This window comes from Prorops nasuta, unplaced genomic scaffold (assembly GCF_024137725.1).
Source record: "Prorops nasuta isolate Cenicafe-Biocafe unplaced genomic scaffold, Cenicafe_Pnas_1.2 PNAS00012, whole genome shotgun sequence".
NCBI classification, from domain to species: Eukaryota; Metazoa; Arthropoda; class Insecta; order Hymenoptera; family Bethylidae; genus Prorops; species Prorops nasuta.
Genome location: NW_027116809.1, coordinates 7,272,791 through 7,292,164, shown reverse-complemented (window position 1 = coordinate 7,292,164; position 19,374 = coordinate 7,272,791). Strand labels below are relative to the sequence as shown.

At 32.7% G+C, this 19,374-nt stretch overlaps 1 protein-coding gene across 1 annotated transcript; it reads right to left on the bottom strand.

Annotated features, from left to right (window-relative positions):
* Positions 1-7,408: 7,408 nt before the first annotated feature.
* On the bottom strand, positions 7,409-10,915 carry LOC136777908 (uncharacterized). Its single transcript, XM_066734487.1, has 4 exons — positions 10,898-10,915; positions 9,929-10,845; positions 7,780-8,291; positions 7,409-7,731 (listed from the first exon to the last, which is right to left on the bottom strand). The coding sequence occupies exons 1-4, from the start codon at positions 10,913-10,915 to the stop codon at positions 7,409-7,411; spliced, it is 1,770 nt and encodes a 589-aa protein (XP_066590584.1).
* Positions 10,916-19,374: the final 8,459 nt, after the last annotated feature.

The following is a 19,374-nucleotide window of genomic DNA, read 5'->3' as shown; positions in this document are numbered from 1 at the left end:
TTAAATCTAAGGATCTTTGCAATGGTGATGATGGAGTTTCTGCTTGCATTGGTGATGGTATTGCTAAATCATTAACATCCTTTTCCACTTTCACTCCCTCCTCCTCCTCCTCCTCCTCCTCCTCCTCCCCATCCTCTTCCACAGAAAGGTATAATGTTTCATTAGGTCGTGAATTTCCTTGCTCATCATCATCATCATCAGATGAAGGGGTTGGAATTTTAATTCTAGAGTTGTCTGCGAAATATTTACGTTGTGGAGTCGATGAGAAATAAGTTCTTTTACGTTCCGATGGAATAATCAAAGAATTATCGCTTGCAGTAGTCTTCTGTAGCGGTTCCTGTTTATACTCATATTTCGGGGACACGAAGGTCATCTCATTATGTTCAGTGAGCTTCTTCAATGGCTCAACAATTGGTTTAAAAGTTTCATTTAAATTGGTTTCCATCATTTCTCTTCCTGATTTGAGTGCACGATATTTTTCACGAATTACTTTACTTTTCGCGGCAATCTTCTTTAGCAGCATCTTTTCTTCCATTTTCCTGCTTTCCATGTTCAATCCACGTTCAATCCACGTTCAATCCACGTTCAATCCACGTTCAATCCACGTTCAATCCACGTTCAATCCACGTTCAATCCACGTTCAAATCCACGTTCAATCCACGTTCAATCCACGTTCAATCCACGTTCAAATCCACGTTCAATCCACGTTCAATCTACGTTTCCACGTTCAATTCACTTTCAATTTAGATTCAGTCCACGTTTTTATTTCCACGTTTATACTAGGTTTATTCCATGCTCATTTGATGTGTGTGTTTTGATGGACACTTAGCTCTAAACTGAACAATCTTAAGCAAACGGTATACTATTTAATCTTAGCATACTCATCGAAACCTTTCCGATATCTACCATTTTGAATTGTACTATCCTTGTCGATCACTAGAAATCCATAATCATGGTGCCAGCACTTTGAACACAATTCATTGAATTTTTCAAATGACATATCCGTGTTTACATGATCGTTATAAATATGTTTTAAATTAGTACCATCTTGCTTAAAGATTATGAGAAGGTTTGCATTATCACGAATCATGTGTTTAGGAATTTTAGCATAAGTCTGGCAGAGGTAGAAGCAGTCAATATTTGAATGTCTACCCATGGAGAAGTAGTCTCTGATATTATCCTGCTTATCGTTAGCAACATCATCAAATATGAAAATAGAATTGGGTAACGCCTCAGTTACCTTTACAACGTCGCTATTGTTTGAAAATTTAAAATATCCAATACCTTTTAGTCCTTTTAATAACCGTTCAAGGTATTGATACTTGGGTTGTTGAAGCGACTTTGAGTATACATAAATATTTTCAAATCTCACACCGTTAGGACTTTCTACGAGACTAAGCAGTACGTTTGTTTTACCGCAATTCGAGGGTCCGCAAATTATACTACGAATTGTAGATGGAAGTAGGGATCCATGACGTTTACTCCTTCCTCCACAACCCCCACCGACAATAAAACGATCGGCGTTGGAGACACGAATGTGCAGTGGTTGCTTTACGAAATCCATAACTGTAAAACTCTATGATCATGCAAGCTATTTATAGGCTCGAAGCAGATTATCTCATCAGTTCTCATTATGTCGTTGTTAATGTTAGATGTGCTACGTTTGGAGGATTTAACTATTGAGCAGCTTGAATACATTCCAAAAATTTTACTATTGAAGCGCTTTCCAAACAGTATTCGACTTGTTTGGTGTAAATTACCTGAGCACATTCGTGCAGATCCTGAAGTGCAACAATATCGTGCCTGTACGGAACATTATAATTTACCTAATCAAGATCAGTTTGATGGAATACCGCCTTCAATAAAAAATTGCTGGATGTGCCAACGAACCCGTTAGGAAAGCATGACATGATGAGATATGGTTGTGGATCTTTTTTCAATAAGCTGCTAAATAAACTACCCTTCGAGCTGCATGTACCTGGCTACAATTATTGCAGTCCAGGTACTCGCCTTCATGAACGGTTAGCACGTGGTGATCGAGGAATAAACCCTCTGGATGATGCTTGCCGTGAGCATGATATCGCATATTCAGTATATAAGGACCTGCCCTCGCGTCATCATGCTGATAAAGTACTTGCACGCCGTGCACGACAACGTATCATAGCTAGTGACTCATCCGTAGGTGAACGAGCGACAGCGACTGCTGTCTGGGCATCAATGAATGCAAAACGGAAACTCGGCTTAGGACTGCGAGTGCCTAGAAAAAGTACGAAGAAAAGAAAAATTCGTGTACCGAAAAAACGAGGTGGTTTATTGAGGAAAAAGTCACTTACTAAAACAAAACGGGGGGGTTTATTACCATTGCTTCCGCTGCTGAGTGCGGTGGGCGCATTAGCTGGCGGTGCAGCAGGTATAGCAAAGGCTGTAAACGACACCAAAGCAGCCAAAAAACAATTGGAAGAAATGCATCGACACAATCGCTTAATGGAAGCGAGACGGGGACAAGGTTTATACCTCGCACCATACAGTCGAATAGGAGAGGGAGTGAAAAGGAAAAGGAAAAGAAAATAAATGGACTTCCAAAATCTGGACCTACTAGTAATATGCAATTATCAAACGTCTGCCGTAAAATACCGCATTTTCGGGGAGTCTTTATGCGTACATCTCTACCTCAAAATGCGCAACGCAATGAGTGCGCAATTGTGAATCTTGATGACGAACAAGGTCCTGGAACACATTGGGTCGCTTACGTTAAACGTAATAAGCACGTTAAGTATTTCGATTCCTTCGGAAATTTAAAACCGCCAATTGAACTTGTGGAATATTTTGGACCTTCTGCTATAATCTACTACAACCACGACCAATATCAATCGTATGATTCAAGCATATGCGGTCAGTTGTGTGTCAAGTTTCTACGTGAACAATGTCTTTAACAGTTACACTCTCTGGCCGTGACTCGGTATTGGGGTCAGATTTTTTCCCCCCGATCGATCTTCGAGATGGACATTATGAACTCGGTCTCGTAGACTTTCAGAGCTTCAATTCAATCTCTAATGTTGATGAGACAAACAATATATTTTACGTTGATGATCAGGAGCTAACTATACCTACAGGTTGTTATGAGCTCAATGCTATAAATGACTTTTTACGTGCTCAGATGTTCGAAGGTGATGAAGAAGAAGTAATTTTTCTACGTGCTAATAATAATACATTAAAAAGTGAAATAAAGTGTAAATATCAGATTGATTTTACACAACCTAACAATATAGGCTCTTTGTTGGGTTTTTCATCAGATCGTGTTATTCCACCGAACACACTAGCTGAATCAGACGAGCCCGTAAACATTATAAGAGTAAATATTCTACGAATTGAATGCAACATTACAGCTGGTGCGTACACAAACGGTAGACCTCGACATGTTATACATGAATTTTTTCCGAGTGTTCCGCCAGGTTATAAAATCGCAGAAACACCGAAGAACGTCATTTACTTGCCAGTCATTGCGAAAGTAATTGACCGTCTCACCTTGCGTATTCTCGATCAGGAAGATCGTATAGTAAATTTCGGAGGTGAAGAAATCACAATTCGTTTACATATTAGAAAATGTTGATTTACAAGAATACTTATAAATCACCGATACTCGATGAGCCTATCAGTCCAACTGCTGCAGCAGGACAGAATACATTGAGTGAAGGTAACGCTGGAGGACAAAATACATTGAGCGAAGGTAACGTTGGCGCATCATTAACAAGAAGAAATATCACCTTTCTACAATCACTGGGTTTCAACGTTAGAAATAAAAATGGATCCATTAGATGTAACCGCTCAACCGGTGTTCGACAATCGCATCACTAAAATGGAAATGCATGCATACAATCCTTATGCAAATGCCTCATTGGGAAATAGTGATGAAATTCGAATTCCTATACAACAGCAAGATTTAATTCTTCTACCCTGTGAAAGTTATCTCTACATTGAGGGAAAGATAATCGTTGGAACCCGTGCTCCAGATGCAACAGCCCAAGATGTCGTAGGACTTGACTGTAATTCCATGGCATTCTTGTTTGATGAAATTCGTTATGAATTGAATGGTATTGAGATTGATCGCTGTAAGAATGTGGGTATTACTAGCTCCATGAAGAATCTCATCTCCTTAACTGCTGAGGAAAGTGCAAGTCTACGTCATTCAGGATGGTTTCTAACAGATCACAGGTCTACGAATCATTTCAACTTTTGTGTACCATTGCAAATGCTGTTGGGTTTTTGTGAAGACTACAGAAGTGTTATAATAAATGCACGTCATGAACTCGTTCTTATTCGAGCACGTGATGATATAAATTCACTACATTCTTCGAGAAAAATCATCAACTCCAAAATTGATTTGCAAAAAGTGCAATGGAGGATTCCTCATGTATCACTGAATGATTATACAAAACTTAAATTTCTACGTTTGATTGAGCAAAACAAAAGTTTAACCATGGCTTTTCGTTCCTGGGAACTCTACGAATATCCACTTCTACCTGAAACACAAAGGCATACATGGGCCGTAAAAGCTGCAACACAATTGGAGAAACCTCGATATGTTATACTAGCATTTAGACAAAATAAGAAGAGTACGCAGCATATGGAGGTGCTTAGATTCAATGACAGTTCTGTTCGTGATGTTAAAGTCTATCTGAATTCAGAATTTTATCCATATGACCGAATTGATAGTGATAGCGAAATAAACCGTTATTCTGTACTATATGATATGTATGTTAAATTTATCCATTCATATTATGCAGGAGAAAAACAGTCGAAACCAATGCTTAATTACAAAAACTTTGTGGAATACGGTCCTCTCTTCGTCATCGATTGCTCGCATCAAAATGAATCTATAAAGTCAGGCACTGTTGATGTTAAAATTGAGATTGATTGTACTAGAAATATTCCAAGTAATACTACTGCGTTTTGTTTAATTATACATGATAAAATCGTTGAATATAACCCGCTTACTAGTATTGTTAGAAATGTAAGTTAATAGACTAGATTTATATGTATCTTACTAATGTAATGAGGGATAAAGAAGAAATAAATAAATAAGATATAATAAACATTTATTGATGTCATTCCTTAAAAACATTCCTTACAAACATTTCCAAAATTTATCTTATGATTATCATTGGGTAACTTTAAATTCTAAATTATTGTATCGTCCTCCAACATATAAGATTTTTAATGTATTCGCTGATGCAGCATTTTGAAGTTCTTTGATTAGTTCAGGCGACTCCAGTAATTTCATCATCCTTGAGGGTAGGAAGAACCATTCGTCGGTAGCCAGCTTCGCTATTAATTTCTCTCCATATTTGGTCTTAATTTTCACTAATTCAGTGATTTGATACTCCTTATTCTCCTCAAAAGTATTCAGCTTTACGAAAGTCTTAGGTTCGTAAGTTACACTTGCAAGTGCATTGATCTTGGTTAAATCCATTTTTCTGTGAAAAAACATAGAAATTGAGAAAAGAAAAATATTGAAATAGAATAGCAAGAAAAGAGAATAATAATAAAAGAATAATTCTTACCACCCAAAAGAGTTTCTGTGGTACAGCAAGGAAAATATTCGGAATATAGCTTTGCACTGGATCTTTCACCTCCTTGAAGCTTCTAATGAAAACTGACTGACTGAAATTTCCCGATTGCTGACAACAAGGGTTTTAAAAATAGTGGAAGGGATGAGATGCATTCATGGAAGGGGATGAGATGCATTCTTATTGGAAGTTAATATTTGGGTGGTTGGGTATTCTTTCCCGCCTACGAAATTTGCGTCAAACAAGTCGTAACACGTTACAAGCGGTTTCTCCTGAATTCTTTTAATTGCATAAACGTGTTGCAGACTTTTCTTAAGTGAAACGGTAAAATTTACGAGCACATTCCTCTCGATAGCTAGGCATATAAAAAATTGAGAGAATATGAAAAAATCGAGGATTTAAAAGGTCATAAATCAAGTAACAAGTCATGACATGACATGATCTCAGGCGTCAGGTACTCGAGCATATCCGTTCTAGAAGATATAAGCACACTCAGCAATCAGTTCTCCAATCGCTAGAATGGTGCCAATACAGCTTCTTAATGTCTAGGTAAAAGTTATGTTTTGCTTTACCCTTCAAAAAAATGAAGTGCACTGACAACTCTTTCCCTTTCTAATACCTAGCCTGCTTGTTAGATGGATCGTATGATATGCTTACCTGAAAAGCTAAAAATGGCTAAAAGATAAGTCAGGGAAGGCTATAAAAATTCTTAAAACTGTTTTTTTATTCAATAACTAAAGTTTTACTATCAGTTACTCATCCAGTCTCCATGTCTCATCCTCCTCCTCCTCCTCCTCCTTTTTCATCCACATCCTCCTCTTGAAGGTTAGCTTCTCTATAGCCGTATCCCGTGGTACCGCGAATGTATAATTTTAGTCAAACATCTTTTTATCACTTTAACTAATTCGCTCGTAGAAAGGTAAATGATTTCTTGAATGAAAGTCTAGAGAGGGTCCATAGAAGGAGAGAATAGTGGGAGGATCTAGGATTGGTTCTGAATGGTCAAATAGTACCCTCTAAGGACATACTATAAGTGAGGAGCTGTAAGGCCTAATAAATTGGTGAACCTGACCTGGGTATAGTAACAGCTAGGACTTAATAAGTTGCCCTATCAAAATATTAATATTCCTGAAATTGATGTTAAATTGTTATTCTCCCCAATAGGGGAGACTATTAAAACTATACCCTTTCATTTAGAGGATATTTCGTTATTCGCTTCATAGGTTTAGTTAAAGCCATGCAAAGTTATAATTCCATGCTCGATGGAAAGTTAATTCCTTGCACGATATCAGCAACTTATCACAATAGCTATCTACAATTTAACTAACGAGAAAAGTGGGGATTGCGGTAGCCACCTAGCGGCAATTACTGGTACTATCAATTAAATTGAACTAGTTCACCCGTGTGTGTAATTACGTAATATTAAAATACCATTAGCGCGAAAGAAGATTAAGGAAGGCAGTCACATAGCGGTGACTACTGGAACTAGCAATTAACTCAACCTAGTTTATCTGTGTAGCAGAGTCGGAAATAGTTAGGCTACGTAAGGTAACTAACCATCGACTTCGAAGGGTGAAAAAACCTTCCCTCAACTAGGGCCCCGTAGGATAACTAACCAACGGTACCATAGGGTGAAAAATACCACCTCCCTAACCAAACCCGGTCCCACTATAAGACCTTCCAACTGTGACATAGGGTGAAAAATACCCCCACCCTCCCTAACCAAACGCGATCCCACTATAAGACCCTTTCCTTCCTCATCCCCACCACTACCATACTAAGAGAGTCTTATCCCCACCCATCCCCCTTCCATACCACAAAACAGCTTCCCCCACTCCCTGTCATCGGAACCGCATAGCTCCTCTACTAAGAAGCATTACCATTATCCATACATTATCCTCTGTATCATTTATTTTATCAAATACAAGTAATGGAAATATCAATAATGAATTTCTTATTTGACTTGCAGTCCCTTTTAGCCTATCTGCATTATTTGGTATATCAGGTATCAAATTTTTAATATCACAGTGCTTTATTTTATGTAAACGATAATTGAAAAATGTAAATGTAAACCATTTCCTAGAAACGAAATATTTTATTGCAAACATTAAATCAAAAGGAACTATCCCTTCAAACAAATCATGCGCTATACATGGAGGGAGACCTGGATTACAAATATGAAAATAATTTAAATTATTAAATGTAGAATTACGTTTTATGCCGTTTACTATACTTTCTGTAGACTCTGCGGCTAAAACGTCATTATTGTAATTATCAATAGATCTTTTTTTTTTATTTCCATAAACACAAGATAATAGTTGAGTTTTTGTTATATAACAGAACCTACAAAAATGCAAAGTATTACTGAAATTTTCAGTAAAACCGCCCACTTGATGGCTCCCTAAATTATCCCCTAGGACAGCAACTACGGTTCCAAAAAATGTAATCTTTTGATAATTAACATTAATCGTAATCCCATCTTTTTCTAACACTGTTAAATCATGTATTAATAATTGTAAGACTTTTTCCCAACCAAAATATTTAATATTATTTTCAACACACAGTAATACTAAATGAATATTATCTATTTTTGATAACAAGTGTGATGGTAAATTTCCCAATGTCATATAAACTGCAGTTATCTTATATTTTTTTGATGCAGATCCTAAAGGATTGCATAATTCAAAAGAGTCTTGATATAATATAATTTTTAATGTGTTATTTCTTTGAAAAAAAAATGTTATTTTTAATTACTTTACCATCTAAAATATTAAAAAATCCATGAATATTATTATAAGAATCAGTTTCTGAAGATAGTAGCTGCAAATCTGTGTTAGCAATAATATTTTGTAGATTTTGTAATATAGGTATACAGGGTGTAACGAAACGACCGCCTTTTCTCGTAACTGGAGGTTCGGGGTGACCATCCAAATGCACGTATAAAATTTTGTTCGAATCATTCAAGGGGTTTAAAAGTTATTTCCATTTAAAACTCACCCTTTTTCGGTCCTTTTCGAACGACTTTAAATGTGCAAAATAAAGTGGAGAAAGTGAAAAAAAACAATTGACGAACACCCCACTAGAATGTAAAAATTATCAATTGCGCGCGATAATACATTTGCTATTTATTTCATTAATTTGGCTATTAGATTAATTTTAAAAATAGCAAAATCTATTTCATTACAATTCCAAATCAATTCAATACAAGTATCATTGACTGAATTGATGGAAAGAGGGAGAAGATAGAATGAAAAGGAAAGTATCAAAAGCTAAGATGTAACGCGACTGCACTGATAATTTAATAGGAAACACATCAAGGCATTTTCTTTCTACAAACGAAGGTAAAAAGAATTATTTAAAATCAATTCATTGATGATAGAAAAAATTAAACTTACCCATTATTGTTCTCCAAGTTCCTTTACAACGAAGTTTTTGAAAAAGCTTCAAACTGGCTCCTCGATGATTTCCAGAATGCACACTTTCATTGGTTTTGCATTTAAGAACTCGCGAATTTAAGCAAATTAGGTGTTAACCTATGTTTCTTCAAAACACCGGTTAATTTGACACTTTTTGAACTGTTTGAAGTAGGCTGAAAAGAGAGACACAGAGAGATAAACTAATCAATAATTGGTTTCGACCACTCTTAATCACCCTACTTCAAACAGTTCAAAAGTGTCAAATTCACCAGTGTTTTGAAGAAACGTAGGTTAATACCTAATTTGTTTAAATTCACAAGTGTTTAAATGCAAAATCAGTGATAGCGTGCTTTCTGGAAATCATCGAGGAGCAAGTTTGAAGCTTTTTCAAAAACTTCGATTTAAAGGAACTTGCAGAACATTTAATGGGTGAGTTTAGTTTTCTCCTTCATCAATGTATTGATTTTGAATCATTCCCTTTAGCTTAGTTAGTAGAAAGAGAATGCCCTCATGCATTGTCTATTAAGTTATCATTGCGCTCGCGCGATATCTTAGCTTTTGATACTTTCCTTTACATTGCGTCAACTCGCTCTTTCCATCAAATCAGTCAATGATGCTTGTACTGAATTGAATTGGAATTGTAATGTAAAGGATTTTGTTATTTTTAAAATTAATCTAATAGCCAGATTAAAGAAATAAATAGCAAAAGTATTACCGCACGCGATCGATAATTTTTACATTCTAGCTGGGTGCTCATCAATTGTTTTTCACTTTCTCCACTTTCCATTATGCAGTTAAAGTCGTTCGAAAAGGACTGAAAAAGGGTGATTTTTAAATAGAGATAACTTTTAAACCTCTTGAACGATTCGAACGAAATTTTACACGTGCACTCAGTTTGTCACCCCGAACGTCCAGTTACGAGAAAAGGCGGTCGTTTCGTTTCACCCTGTATAATGGAAAAACGCTTCCTTGTAAAAATTATTAAGTCCTAACTGAACTATTATAGGCATAACTACATTAAAATTTTTATGAAAATAACGATTTCTTTGATAAGAATTTCTTAAACAACCTGTTTGCGACTGAAGAGTTTTACATATCAGCGAATCATTGATACAATGGATTAATTTAAGTCTACTGTCTTCAGGCAAATTTAAATTAAGTATTTCCCTTAAAACATTTTGATTTGATATATTAATAACTGCGCTTATCGTTTCAAGAATACTTTGTAGTACAATTTCTGATAAACTATGTTTTATAGTTAAAGTTATAAGAAGCTCAGCTATACTTTTTATTTCATTATTTTTATTATCAAACTCAACAATCTCTTCTTCGCCTAAATATTCATTGCAGTTATCACTATGTGACTCTGTAAAGTTACTTCTATTAATTGCTTCAGTTGGATATTTCTGAGTTCTATTTGTAGGGAATTCAATAGAATGCCATCTGTGTACATGAGATTTGAAAGTATTTAATTTATTAAATATTTTATTTCCTGCGGGACAGTTACAATAGTCACAAATAATGCCATGCTTTCCTTTTCTTATATGATCATATAAATGTCTATTAAACAGTTTTCTGTCAGAACATTCAAACTGACATCTCGCTTCTTTACAAACATACTTTATATTTTCTGCACTGTGAAGCAATTTATTTGTGTGCCACCTGAATATATGCATTTTAAAGTTTATATATTTATTAAACACTACAGAACAATTACGATAACGACATATAATTCGCAGACCAGGTGAATATTTATGAATTATTTGGTGTTTATCATAATCAGCAATACGAACAAAACGTGAACTACACATAGAACAGGTAAACATAATGAGCTGTATATATTTCACTACTTGTTTTTCAACCTGTTAAAAAAAAACTCTTTGAAAATGATACTTTATAAAACTTTATTTCTACTAAGATTTTATTTTTCATATAGCATGAAGCTGGCATCCGAAAGCTAAGAATTTGTCATTACAAAAAGTTATTCGCGAAAACTAACAAAAATGTGACATATGCAACTTCTTAATTCAATGCTGAGGAAGTTCAATTAGTCTTTAATTGTATACCAGTTTTCAAACGATGTTAGTGCACTATTAAAGATTTTACCCCAAAAATGTTAGGTAGAACAATTAAAAAATTATTAAAATACTAGTTCAGTAATAATTTAAGAATGAATTCCTCCTCCTGTTACTTTTGTATATCGATAATTTTTAATGAGTGAAGAAAGTAATTATTGAGCTAGTGTTACGGTACAGAATGAATATTACGTTGCATAATTTTTCGGCGTGCAAATATTCTCAAAAAAATCATAAGCCTTTTTTTGTATTTCCAGTAAAAAGTTTTATGTTCCTTTTGGTATACAATTTAAATATGATGATCACTATATCTGTAAAATGTTGCCTTTGTGAGAACTCTTTTAAAAGACCATATATTTTAAATTCACTCAGCATCAATTTGGAATAAAAATAAGTTTACTTCTTTCATTTAAAATTATCGTACCATTTCAGCAGTGCAAGAAAAAAGAAGCAACAATTTCAATTATTAATTATGACTGATTATATGGTAAATTGGTGTAAAAGAGCATAGTTTATAAGAAAACACAGACTCTACATAAGATGCACCATATTATACAAGGGCATTAAACTGTCAATATGTGTTACTTTTGATTAGTAAATACAAAAAGGGAAAATACTTTTTATAACATTAAGAAAATAAAAATGAAACTAATTCATAGTATCAGAAATTTCTTACCCTGCCATTTCATATTCTTAGTACAATGTTTTCGTATATCCTTTTTTAAAAGTTAAATACTTTTCTAGAATCGTACTAGCCTGTCTCATTTAATCTCTGCAGGTCTTGCACATAGTATTTTATGCATACAATACTTAGAGATAGAAGCTAATACTTTTTTAAAAACATTAGTAATTACTAAAAAATGAGGAAATATTTATTGTAACATTAAGAACACAAAAGGAAACTAATTTAAAGTATGAGAAATCAAAACACTAGCATTTTATATTCTTCGTACAATTAGTTAGTACATCCTTTTTTAAATGTTAACAACTTGCTTAGATTCGTACTAGCTTTCCTCATTTACTCTATGCAGGTCTTCCAAATAGTATTTCGTGTATAAGAAACAGGGGTCGGAGCTAAGACTTTTTGAAAGCATAATAAATTCTAAAAAAGGAAATACTTTTTCTAACATTAAGAACACAACAGTGAAACCAATTAAAAGTATGAGAAATCTCTCTTACACTAGCATTTCATAATCTTCGTACAATGTTTTAGTAAATCCTTTTTTAAATGTTAACAGCTTTTCTAGATTCGTACTAGCCTGACTTGTCTAAACTCTACAGGTCTTGCAAGGAGTATTTTATATATACAAAACTTAGGGGTAGAAGCTAACACTTTTTTAAAAGTAATAGTAATTACTAAAAAAAGGAAATACTTATATTGTAACATTAAGAACACAAAAGTTAAGCTAATACAAATTATGAAAAAATTTCTGACCTTCGCATATAATATTCTTTGTACAATGTTTTAGTAGATCCTTTTTTAATTGTTGACAACTTTTGTAGTATCGTGCTAGCTTGTCTTGTCTAATCTCTGCAGGCCTTGCACATAGTATTTTGTGTATACAATATACTTAAGAGTAGGAGCTAACACTTTTTTAAAAGTATTAGTATAATTACTAAAAAAAGGAAATACTCTTTGTAACATTAAGAACACCAAAGGAAAGTAATTTAAAGTATGAGAAATTTCTTACCTTATCATTTCATATTCTACGTACAATGTTTTAGTACATCTTTTTATAAAATTCCTCAATTTATCCAGAATCGTACTACCCTTTCTCATCTATTCTCTTCAAGTCTTGTACATATTATTTGTTACGTACAATACTCAGTGATAGGAGCTAACACTTTTCTAAAAGCATTAATAAATTCTAAAAAAGGGAATGTTTTTTGTAACTATCAGAACAAAAAAAGGAAACTAACTCAAAGTATAAAAAATTTCATACCTTAGCATTTCATATTCTTCTCACAATGTCTTAGTATATCCTTTTTTAAATATTGACAACTTTTCTAGTATCGTACTAGCCTGTTTCATCTAATGTCTGCAAATCATGCATATATATAGTATCTTGTGTATAACATATACTTAGGGATAGGAGCTATCACTTTTTTAAAAGCATTAATAAATTCTAAAACAGGAAATGTATTTTTAACTATCAGAACACAAAAGTGAAATTATTTCAATGTATGCAAAATTGCTTACGTTAGAATTTTATATTCTTCGTATGAACTTTAGTATATGTTTTTACACAAATTCTCAACTATCCTACAATTGTACTAGCCTGTTTTGTCTAATCTCTGCAGGTTTGCACATATAGTACTTTATGTATACCATACTTAGGAGTAGGAGCTAGCACCCAGATAGCACACGTAATGGCGGGAATGTTCTTAAAATCATCGGACGTGGCAAATTGATTCTAATGCAAAATGTGACCTCTAAGAATGTATTAAACATGTCCCAGATTTTTTCTGAATGTTTCGTTGAATACGATTTACAGGGAATATATCAAACATGTTTTGGAAACATTCCACGCTAATCGTTTTAATAGATCCACGTAGAATATTTCTGCCATATTTGCATAGGATGCATTTAAGTTGTTTTAATTTATAACATATATATATATATGTGCATGATGGCTAGGCTTCTGCGCATGCTACATATGATATACTATATTTGCAAAATTGATCTCCAAGTCAAATTTCGCTCAGATGAATTTCGTTATTAGCAATTTAATAGAAGGTAGTTCAAATGTATTTTTAATTCATGTTCGATGGATTACAATTCCATGTGAAAAGAATACTTTTCAGTTCATTTGTATAGCTTGTCTGCAGCTAGTTTACAAAATTATATACTTTTTCAACTGTAAAATATAATAATAACTTTTTTTTTGTTTCTTGTAGTTTAGGTTGCCAGCACTGATTTGCCTCTGAGTTTCAAGTGCCAACGGCCCTCGTGTTCATTCATATACCTTAGGTGGTTTTCGTACAGCTCATCAATGAAATTATTAAATTTCTCGTATTTCATTCTTATATCATTTAAAGACAACAGAACAATTAAGGTAAGATAGTTTTGATTGTGAAAGGATAAATATAAAATAATTAAAATGATACATATATAGTTTATAACCTATAAAAAAAATAATACAAATTTAATTTTTATTTGTGAATATATATTTTAATCATGCATAATCTTATTATAGATGTTAATATGTCATGCAGAAGAAAATTGTTTAAAAATTATTCCAAAAGACATCAGCGTCGACTGATTCAGCAGTTCACAGACACGAATGATGAAATTGATCGAAATCAACAGGAATTAATGCAGCTTTATGATGATGCAGCTGCTGATCATCCACAGGAAAATGTAAATAAACAGGATGCAGTAAATGTAGATACTGCTACAAATAATTGTTCTCACCTGCAAGATAGTATAAATGCGGAGGAAGTAGCAGAGGAAGATTATTCAGTGTATGACAAATTTAGTGATTATTGCAGTGATAGCGATACAAGTGATAATAGTGAATTGGAGTCAGTGACTAAAATTACAGAAGATGAGGGAAACAATACTAACCTTGCACATGTCCTAAGACAATGGGCTCTTGATTTTCAAATTTCTCATAGGGCTATTAATGCTCTTCTAAAACCATTAATAACTATTGGTATAAAGTTGCCGCTAGATGCAAGAACTTTATTGAAAACAACCAGAAGAACCAACAGTGATATAAAGCCTTTATGTGGAGGACAGTATTGGCATGCTTCAATTCTTCAAAGCTATTTGAAAACCATTACAGATGAATATTTACATATAGGTGTGAAGTTTAATTGTATAAATCTAATTGTGAATATAGATGGACTACCAATATTTAAGTCAAACACAGCTTCATTCTGGCCAATCCTAGTGTCTGATGTAATACTAAAACAAGTTGCTATAATTGGTTGCTTCTATGGTACTGAGAAACCTGATAATGCTAACAGTTTCTTGAGACAGTTTGTGAGTGAAATAAATAATATTATTTTGAATGGATTTAAGTTCAAAAATTTGAATGTGCCAATTAGATTGCAGTCAATAATTTGTGATGCTCCAGCTAAAAGCTTTATATTCAATGTAAAAGGCCACACTGGATATCACAGTTGCACAAAGTGCTTTATCAAAGGAAAGTTTTCGAACAGAAGAATTTGTTTTCCATTTGAAAGTGTTCCAAGTGCATTAAGGACACATGAAACTTTTAAAAATAGAATAGATGAAAATTATCACATTGATGGTGAAGAGACCATTTTATTATCTCTGATACATTTTGATATAGTGAAAAACGTTCCACTAGACTATATGCATTTAGTATTGCTTGGTGTAACTAAAAAGTTAATACTTTTATGGTTAAGAGGACCATTGAAATGTAGAATGTCAGCAAATGTCATTCAAAAAATTTCAAGTGTACTTTTAGGAGAAAGAAAATCAACCCCTAGAGAATTTGCTAGGAAACCAAGATCGTTGGGTGAGGTGAAATTTTGGAAGGCTTCAGAATTCAGACAATTTTTACTCTATACAGGACCAATTGCGTTGAGTTCAGTGGATAATGTAAGAAAGGATATTTTATTAAATTTTTTAACACTTCATGTAGCAATTACTATTTTAGTTTCTGCAGAATTAAATGCAACCCTATGCAATATTGAATATGCTCATGAGTTGTTAATATATTTTGTAAAAAGTTTTAAAATTGTATATGGTGAAGATTTCATCTCACATAATATTCATAACTTACTGCATTTATGTAGTGACGTAAAAGTATTTGGAAGCCTTGAAAACACCAGTGCATTTCGCTTTGAAAACTTCTTACACAAATTAAAATCCGTATTAAGAAAAGCTGACAAGCCATTACAACAACTTGTTCGTAGACACAGTGAGACCACTATTGATAGCATCAAAACAGTTAATTCTTTAAAAAAACAAACTTTATTAAAGAAAAAACATTTAAGTGGAATTCTTACGGATGATATCCAAAACTTAGTTGAAGAGCAGTATCATGTGTTGCAAACTAATGAATATTTAGTTAATTGTTTGGATAACCGGAACAATCTTTTCCTTCTAAAAGATCAGAGATTAATAGAAACTATGAACATAGTGAAATTAAAGGATGGAAATATAAATGTGATTGGAAAGGAGTGTAAATTAGGTGAAAATATTTATATTAAGCCATGCTCATCAACAGATCTTAATATTGGAAAAATTCAAAAGAAAGAAAACTTAATCTCAACCATCTACACTAATATAAAATCAAAAATGTGGAAAATGACATTACGGACAGAAGAAGTTGCATTTCCTTTGTGTCACCAACAATAATGTATTATTTCATCTGAAATTATTTATAAAAGAAGGATTACTTTTTTGTAAGTCTAATTTGCTTTATTTATGTTGATTTAAAACCTTAAATTTTAATTAAGATTAATTTTTTTTCTCGTAATCTTTCGTTGAATTTTCAAATTTATAACGGCAGAAGTGCATATATATACATATATATCTATCCGGAAGCACAGCTAGAAACATTTTATAGTAAGATTATATTTGATGGTAGCTCTTCTTTGTCCTCTTGTTTAATAATATCTCATAGTAATAATCTGTTAAAATTCATTAACAAATTGAACAATTGGGGAACCTGAAAAAAATTAAACAAACACAAAAGAAAAAAAAATAGTACTCTCGCGTATATAAATATAGTTCAAGGTAAAAAATTTTATAAATCTTTTACACGTGCAAATAATTTGAAAGTTTAATTATCAATGGTTAATATGTTTTAAGGAATAATAATAAATTAAAAGTAAATGTCTTTTCTTCCACTTTTGATCCTATAGTTTCTTTTTCAGAAAACATGAAATTTTTCGTTGTCCAATTTGAAGATGGTTTAGGCATTGTTCCAGAAAGCTGGTTATTCGACGACAATAAAATGTCGTTTTATCCTACATGTTCAAAGCAAAAATTAAATGCAGCTATACAGAAAGAAGTTACACCAAACATAAATGATCATAGTATGAAGTGGCAGATGTTTGACATAATTAGAATATTTGGCTCCGCAAGTGAATTAACATTATTCTATTATTCTATATACAAGAAGAAATATAAAGAGATAAATTATCTGTTTATTTTTCTAGAGTCTTTTGAACGAGCCCTTATAAAGTTGGAAATGGCAGAAACATATTCAGATATTAACACTGAGGATGAAGCAACACAAAAAAGTACTCGACATGAGAGAGCTAAGAGAGTTTTTAGTAGCTCTGACGAGGAAACTGAAAAGGAGAGTTACTTAAAGTTACCACCGCTGCCTAAAGTAAAGAAATTGAAAAGAGTTGAACCTGAGGTTTTAGCATCGTTTGAGTGTCCAATTATTGAACCAACTAATATATTGCCTTCAACTTCATCATGCAATAACGTGCCCTTAACGTCTTCTGCTGATCTTGTGATGACAGAATCATCTATGAAAGGTAAAATGTGTAATACACTATTTCATATTTCGAAAGTTTCATACAACATTTATATTATAGAAAATTTTTCTATTTAATATGTCTGTTTTACGATTATATATTAAAAATAAAATTGTTGCATTGTATATTCTGCTTGATTTTAGGGCATATTTTGGAAAAGGACTATTCAAGCAGAATATTTAAAAAATTAAATAAAATTTCTTATGAACTTATTGATGTGAGCCGACAATTAGATCGCATGGAAAGGCGTCTCGATTTAATAGAAAATTTTAAGATTCCACAGCAGATGGAACAGCAAGCAGCAGATGTTATCGATAACAACTTACTTCCACTGGAAAATGTGGATGGATTCATGGAATTTGAAGAAAATTTAAGGAACATAGAATTTTCATTAAGAGTGGTAATACATTTCTAGCTTTAATCTGTAATGATATTTAATTATATAATGCTTAATAATTTAGGAAAATCTTCTGCGTATATACGGAGGGTCGACTTTAGAAGAGGTTACTAAAAACATTTTAAAGAAGCTGGCAACTGATGTTCTATACGAAAATTATAGTTTTAAAGGACAAAAGAAGAAGAGAAGTTTTATAAATATGTCAAGGACTACGGAAATAATATATTGTAAGTTGAACTATGTATCAAAAAGCACTCTTTCTCATTTTTATAGTAATACATATTCATTTAAAAAATTGAAAAAAAAATATACTACTAATTCCATTACTTTCTGCATAATATTAATATAGAAAATTCTTCATATCGTATTATATAAAAAGTAAATTATTATCTTAAATTTTTAGGCACCGTAAGGTTTCATTGTAAAGAGGCTACCCAGGCAGATATTAATAAAATTATTATAAGTTATTTATAGTAAATGCTTCGAAACGAATAATAAGAGTAACGTAAGTTATTTTTTGAAATGAAATATTCGATAACATTATTTAATCGTGTGTGTATGTATGTTTTATAATGTATATGTTTTTAGAGGAAAAACAGCAGATGGGCAGAAGAACACTTCCGAGCATTAAATGAAGATTATTCTAAACAATATAAAACAGATCTGACAGAAAAAAATTACTTTGTTTTATTTTGATACATATAATATGCTACATATATATCGTTCATTCACTGCAAGAACATCATACATCATAAATGATTTTTTTTAGTTATATTATTATGAATATATTTATCCGTAAAGTTAAAGAATAACACTTTCTTCAGTTACAGTTTTACACATCAGTTTTTAATAAATAATAATCGTTACACAGTAAATTTGAAATCTGTGTTTAAACTGTGGTGTAATACTTATACATACATATACGTTATTTTAATATCTTCATAATTGAAAGTTACATATATATTATCACGTTTGGCGAATTATAAAATTTATAAAAAACAATAAATTTTTGTGTTTATCTATATCTTGCAAGATAATCAATTTAATAAATTTAGTATTATTGTGCGAAACAGTGCCTCAAGTTGGCTCCGAACCTGTGGTCAGAAAGGAAGGCCTTATTCTAAAATAAAGTATTCAAAGCCAGGTTATGTGGTAAAAGAGTTTTTATTTAATAAATAAAGATATACACAAGTTTACAATATTTTTACAAAAGAACCGCTAAGTTAAAAATGATCGTCTTCCTAGGGAATTTGTCGTCGTCAAATTCTAGGGAATTTCGGTAGACGAAGTTTCCCAAGAACCCCAGAGACTAGAATTCCCCAGAAAGGAGCGCGGACTTATAAGCTCCCGGACTGGACAATTTCCCTAGGATATTCCCTAGTAAAATCCCCAGCCCCGGGAGGAAGCGAATTTGGAGAAGTGGTTTTAGGGAAGGGGAAGTCCCCTTG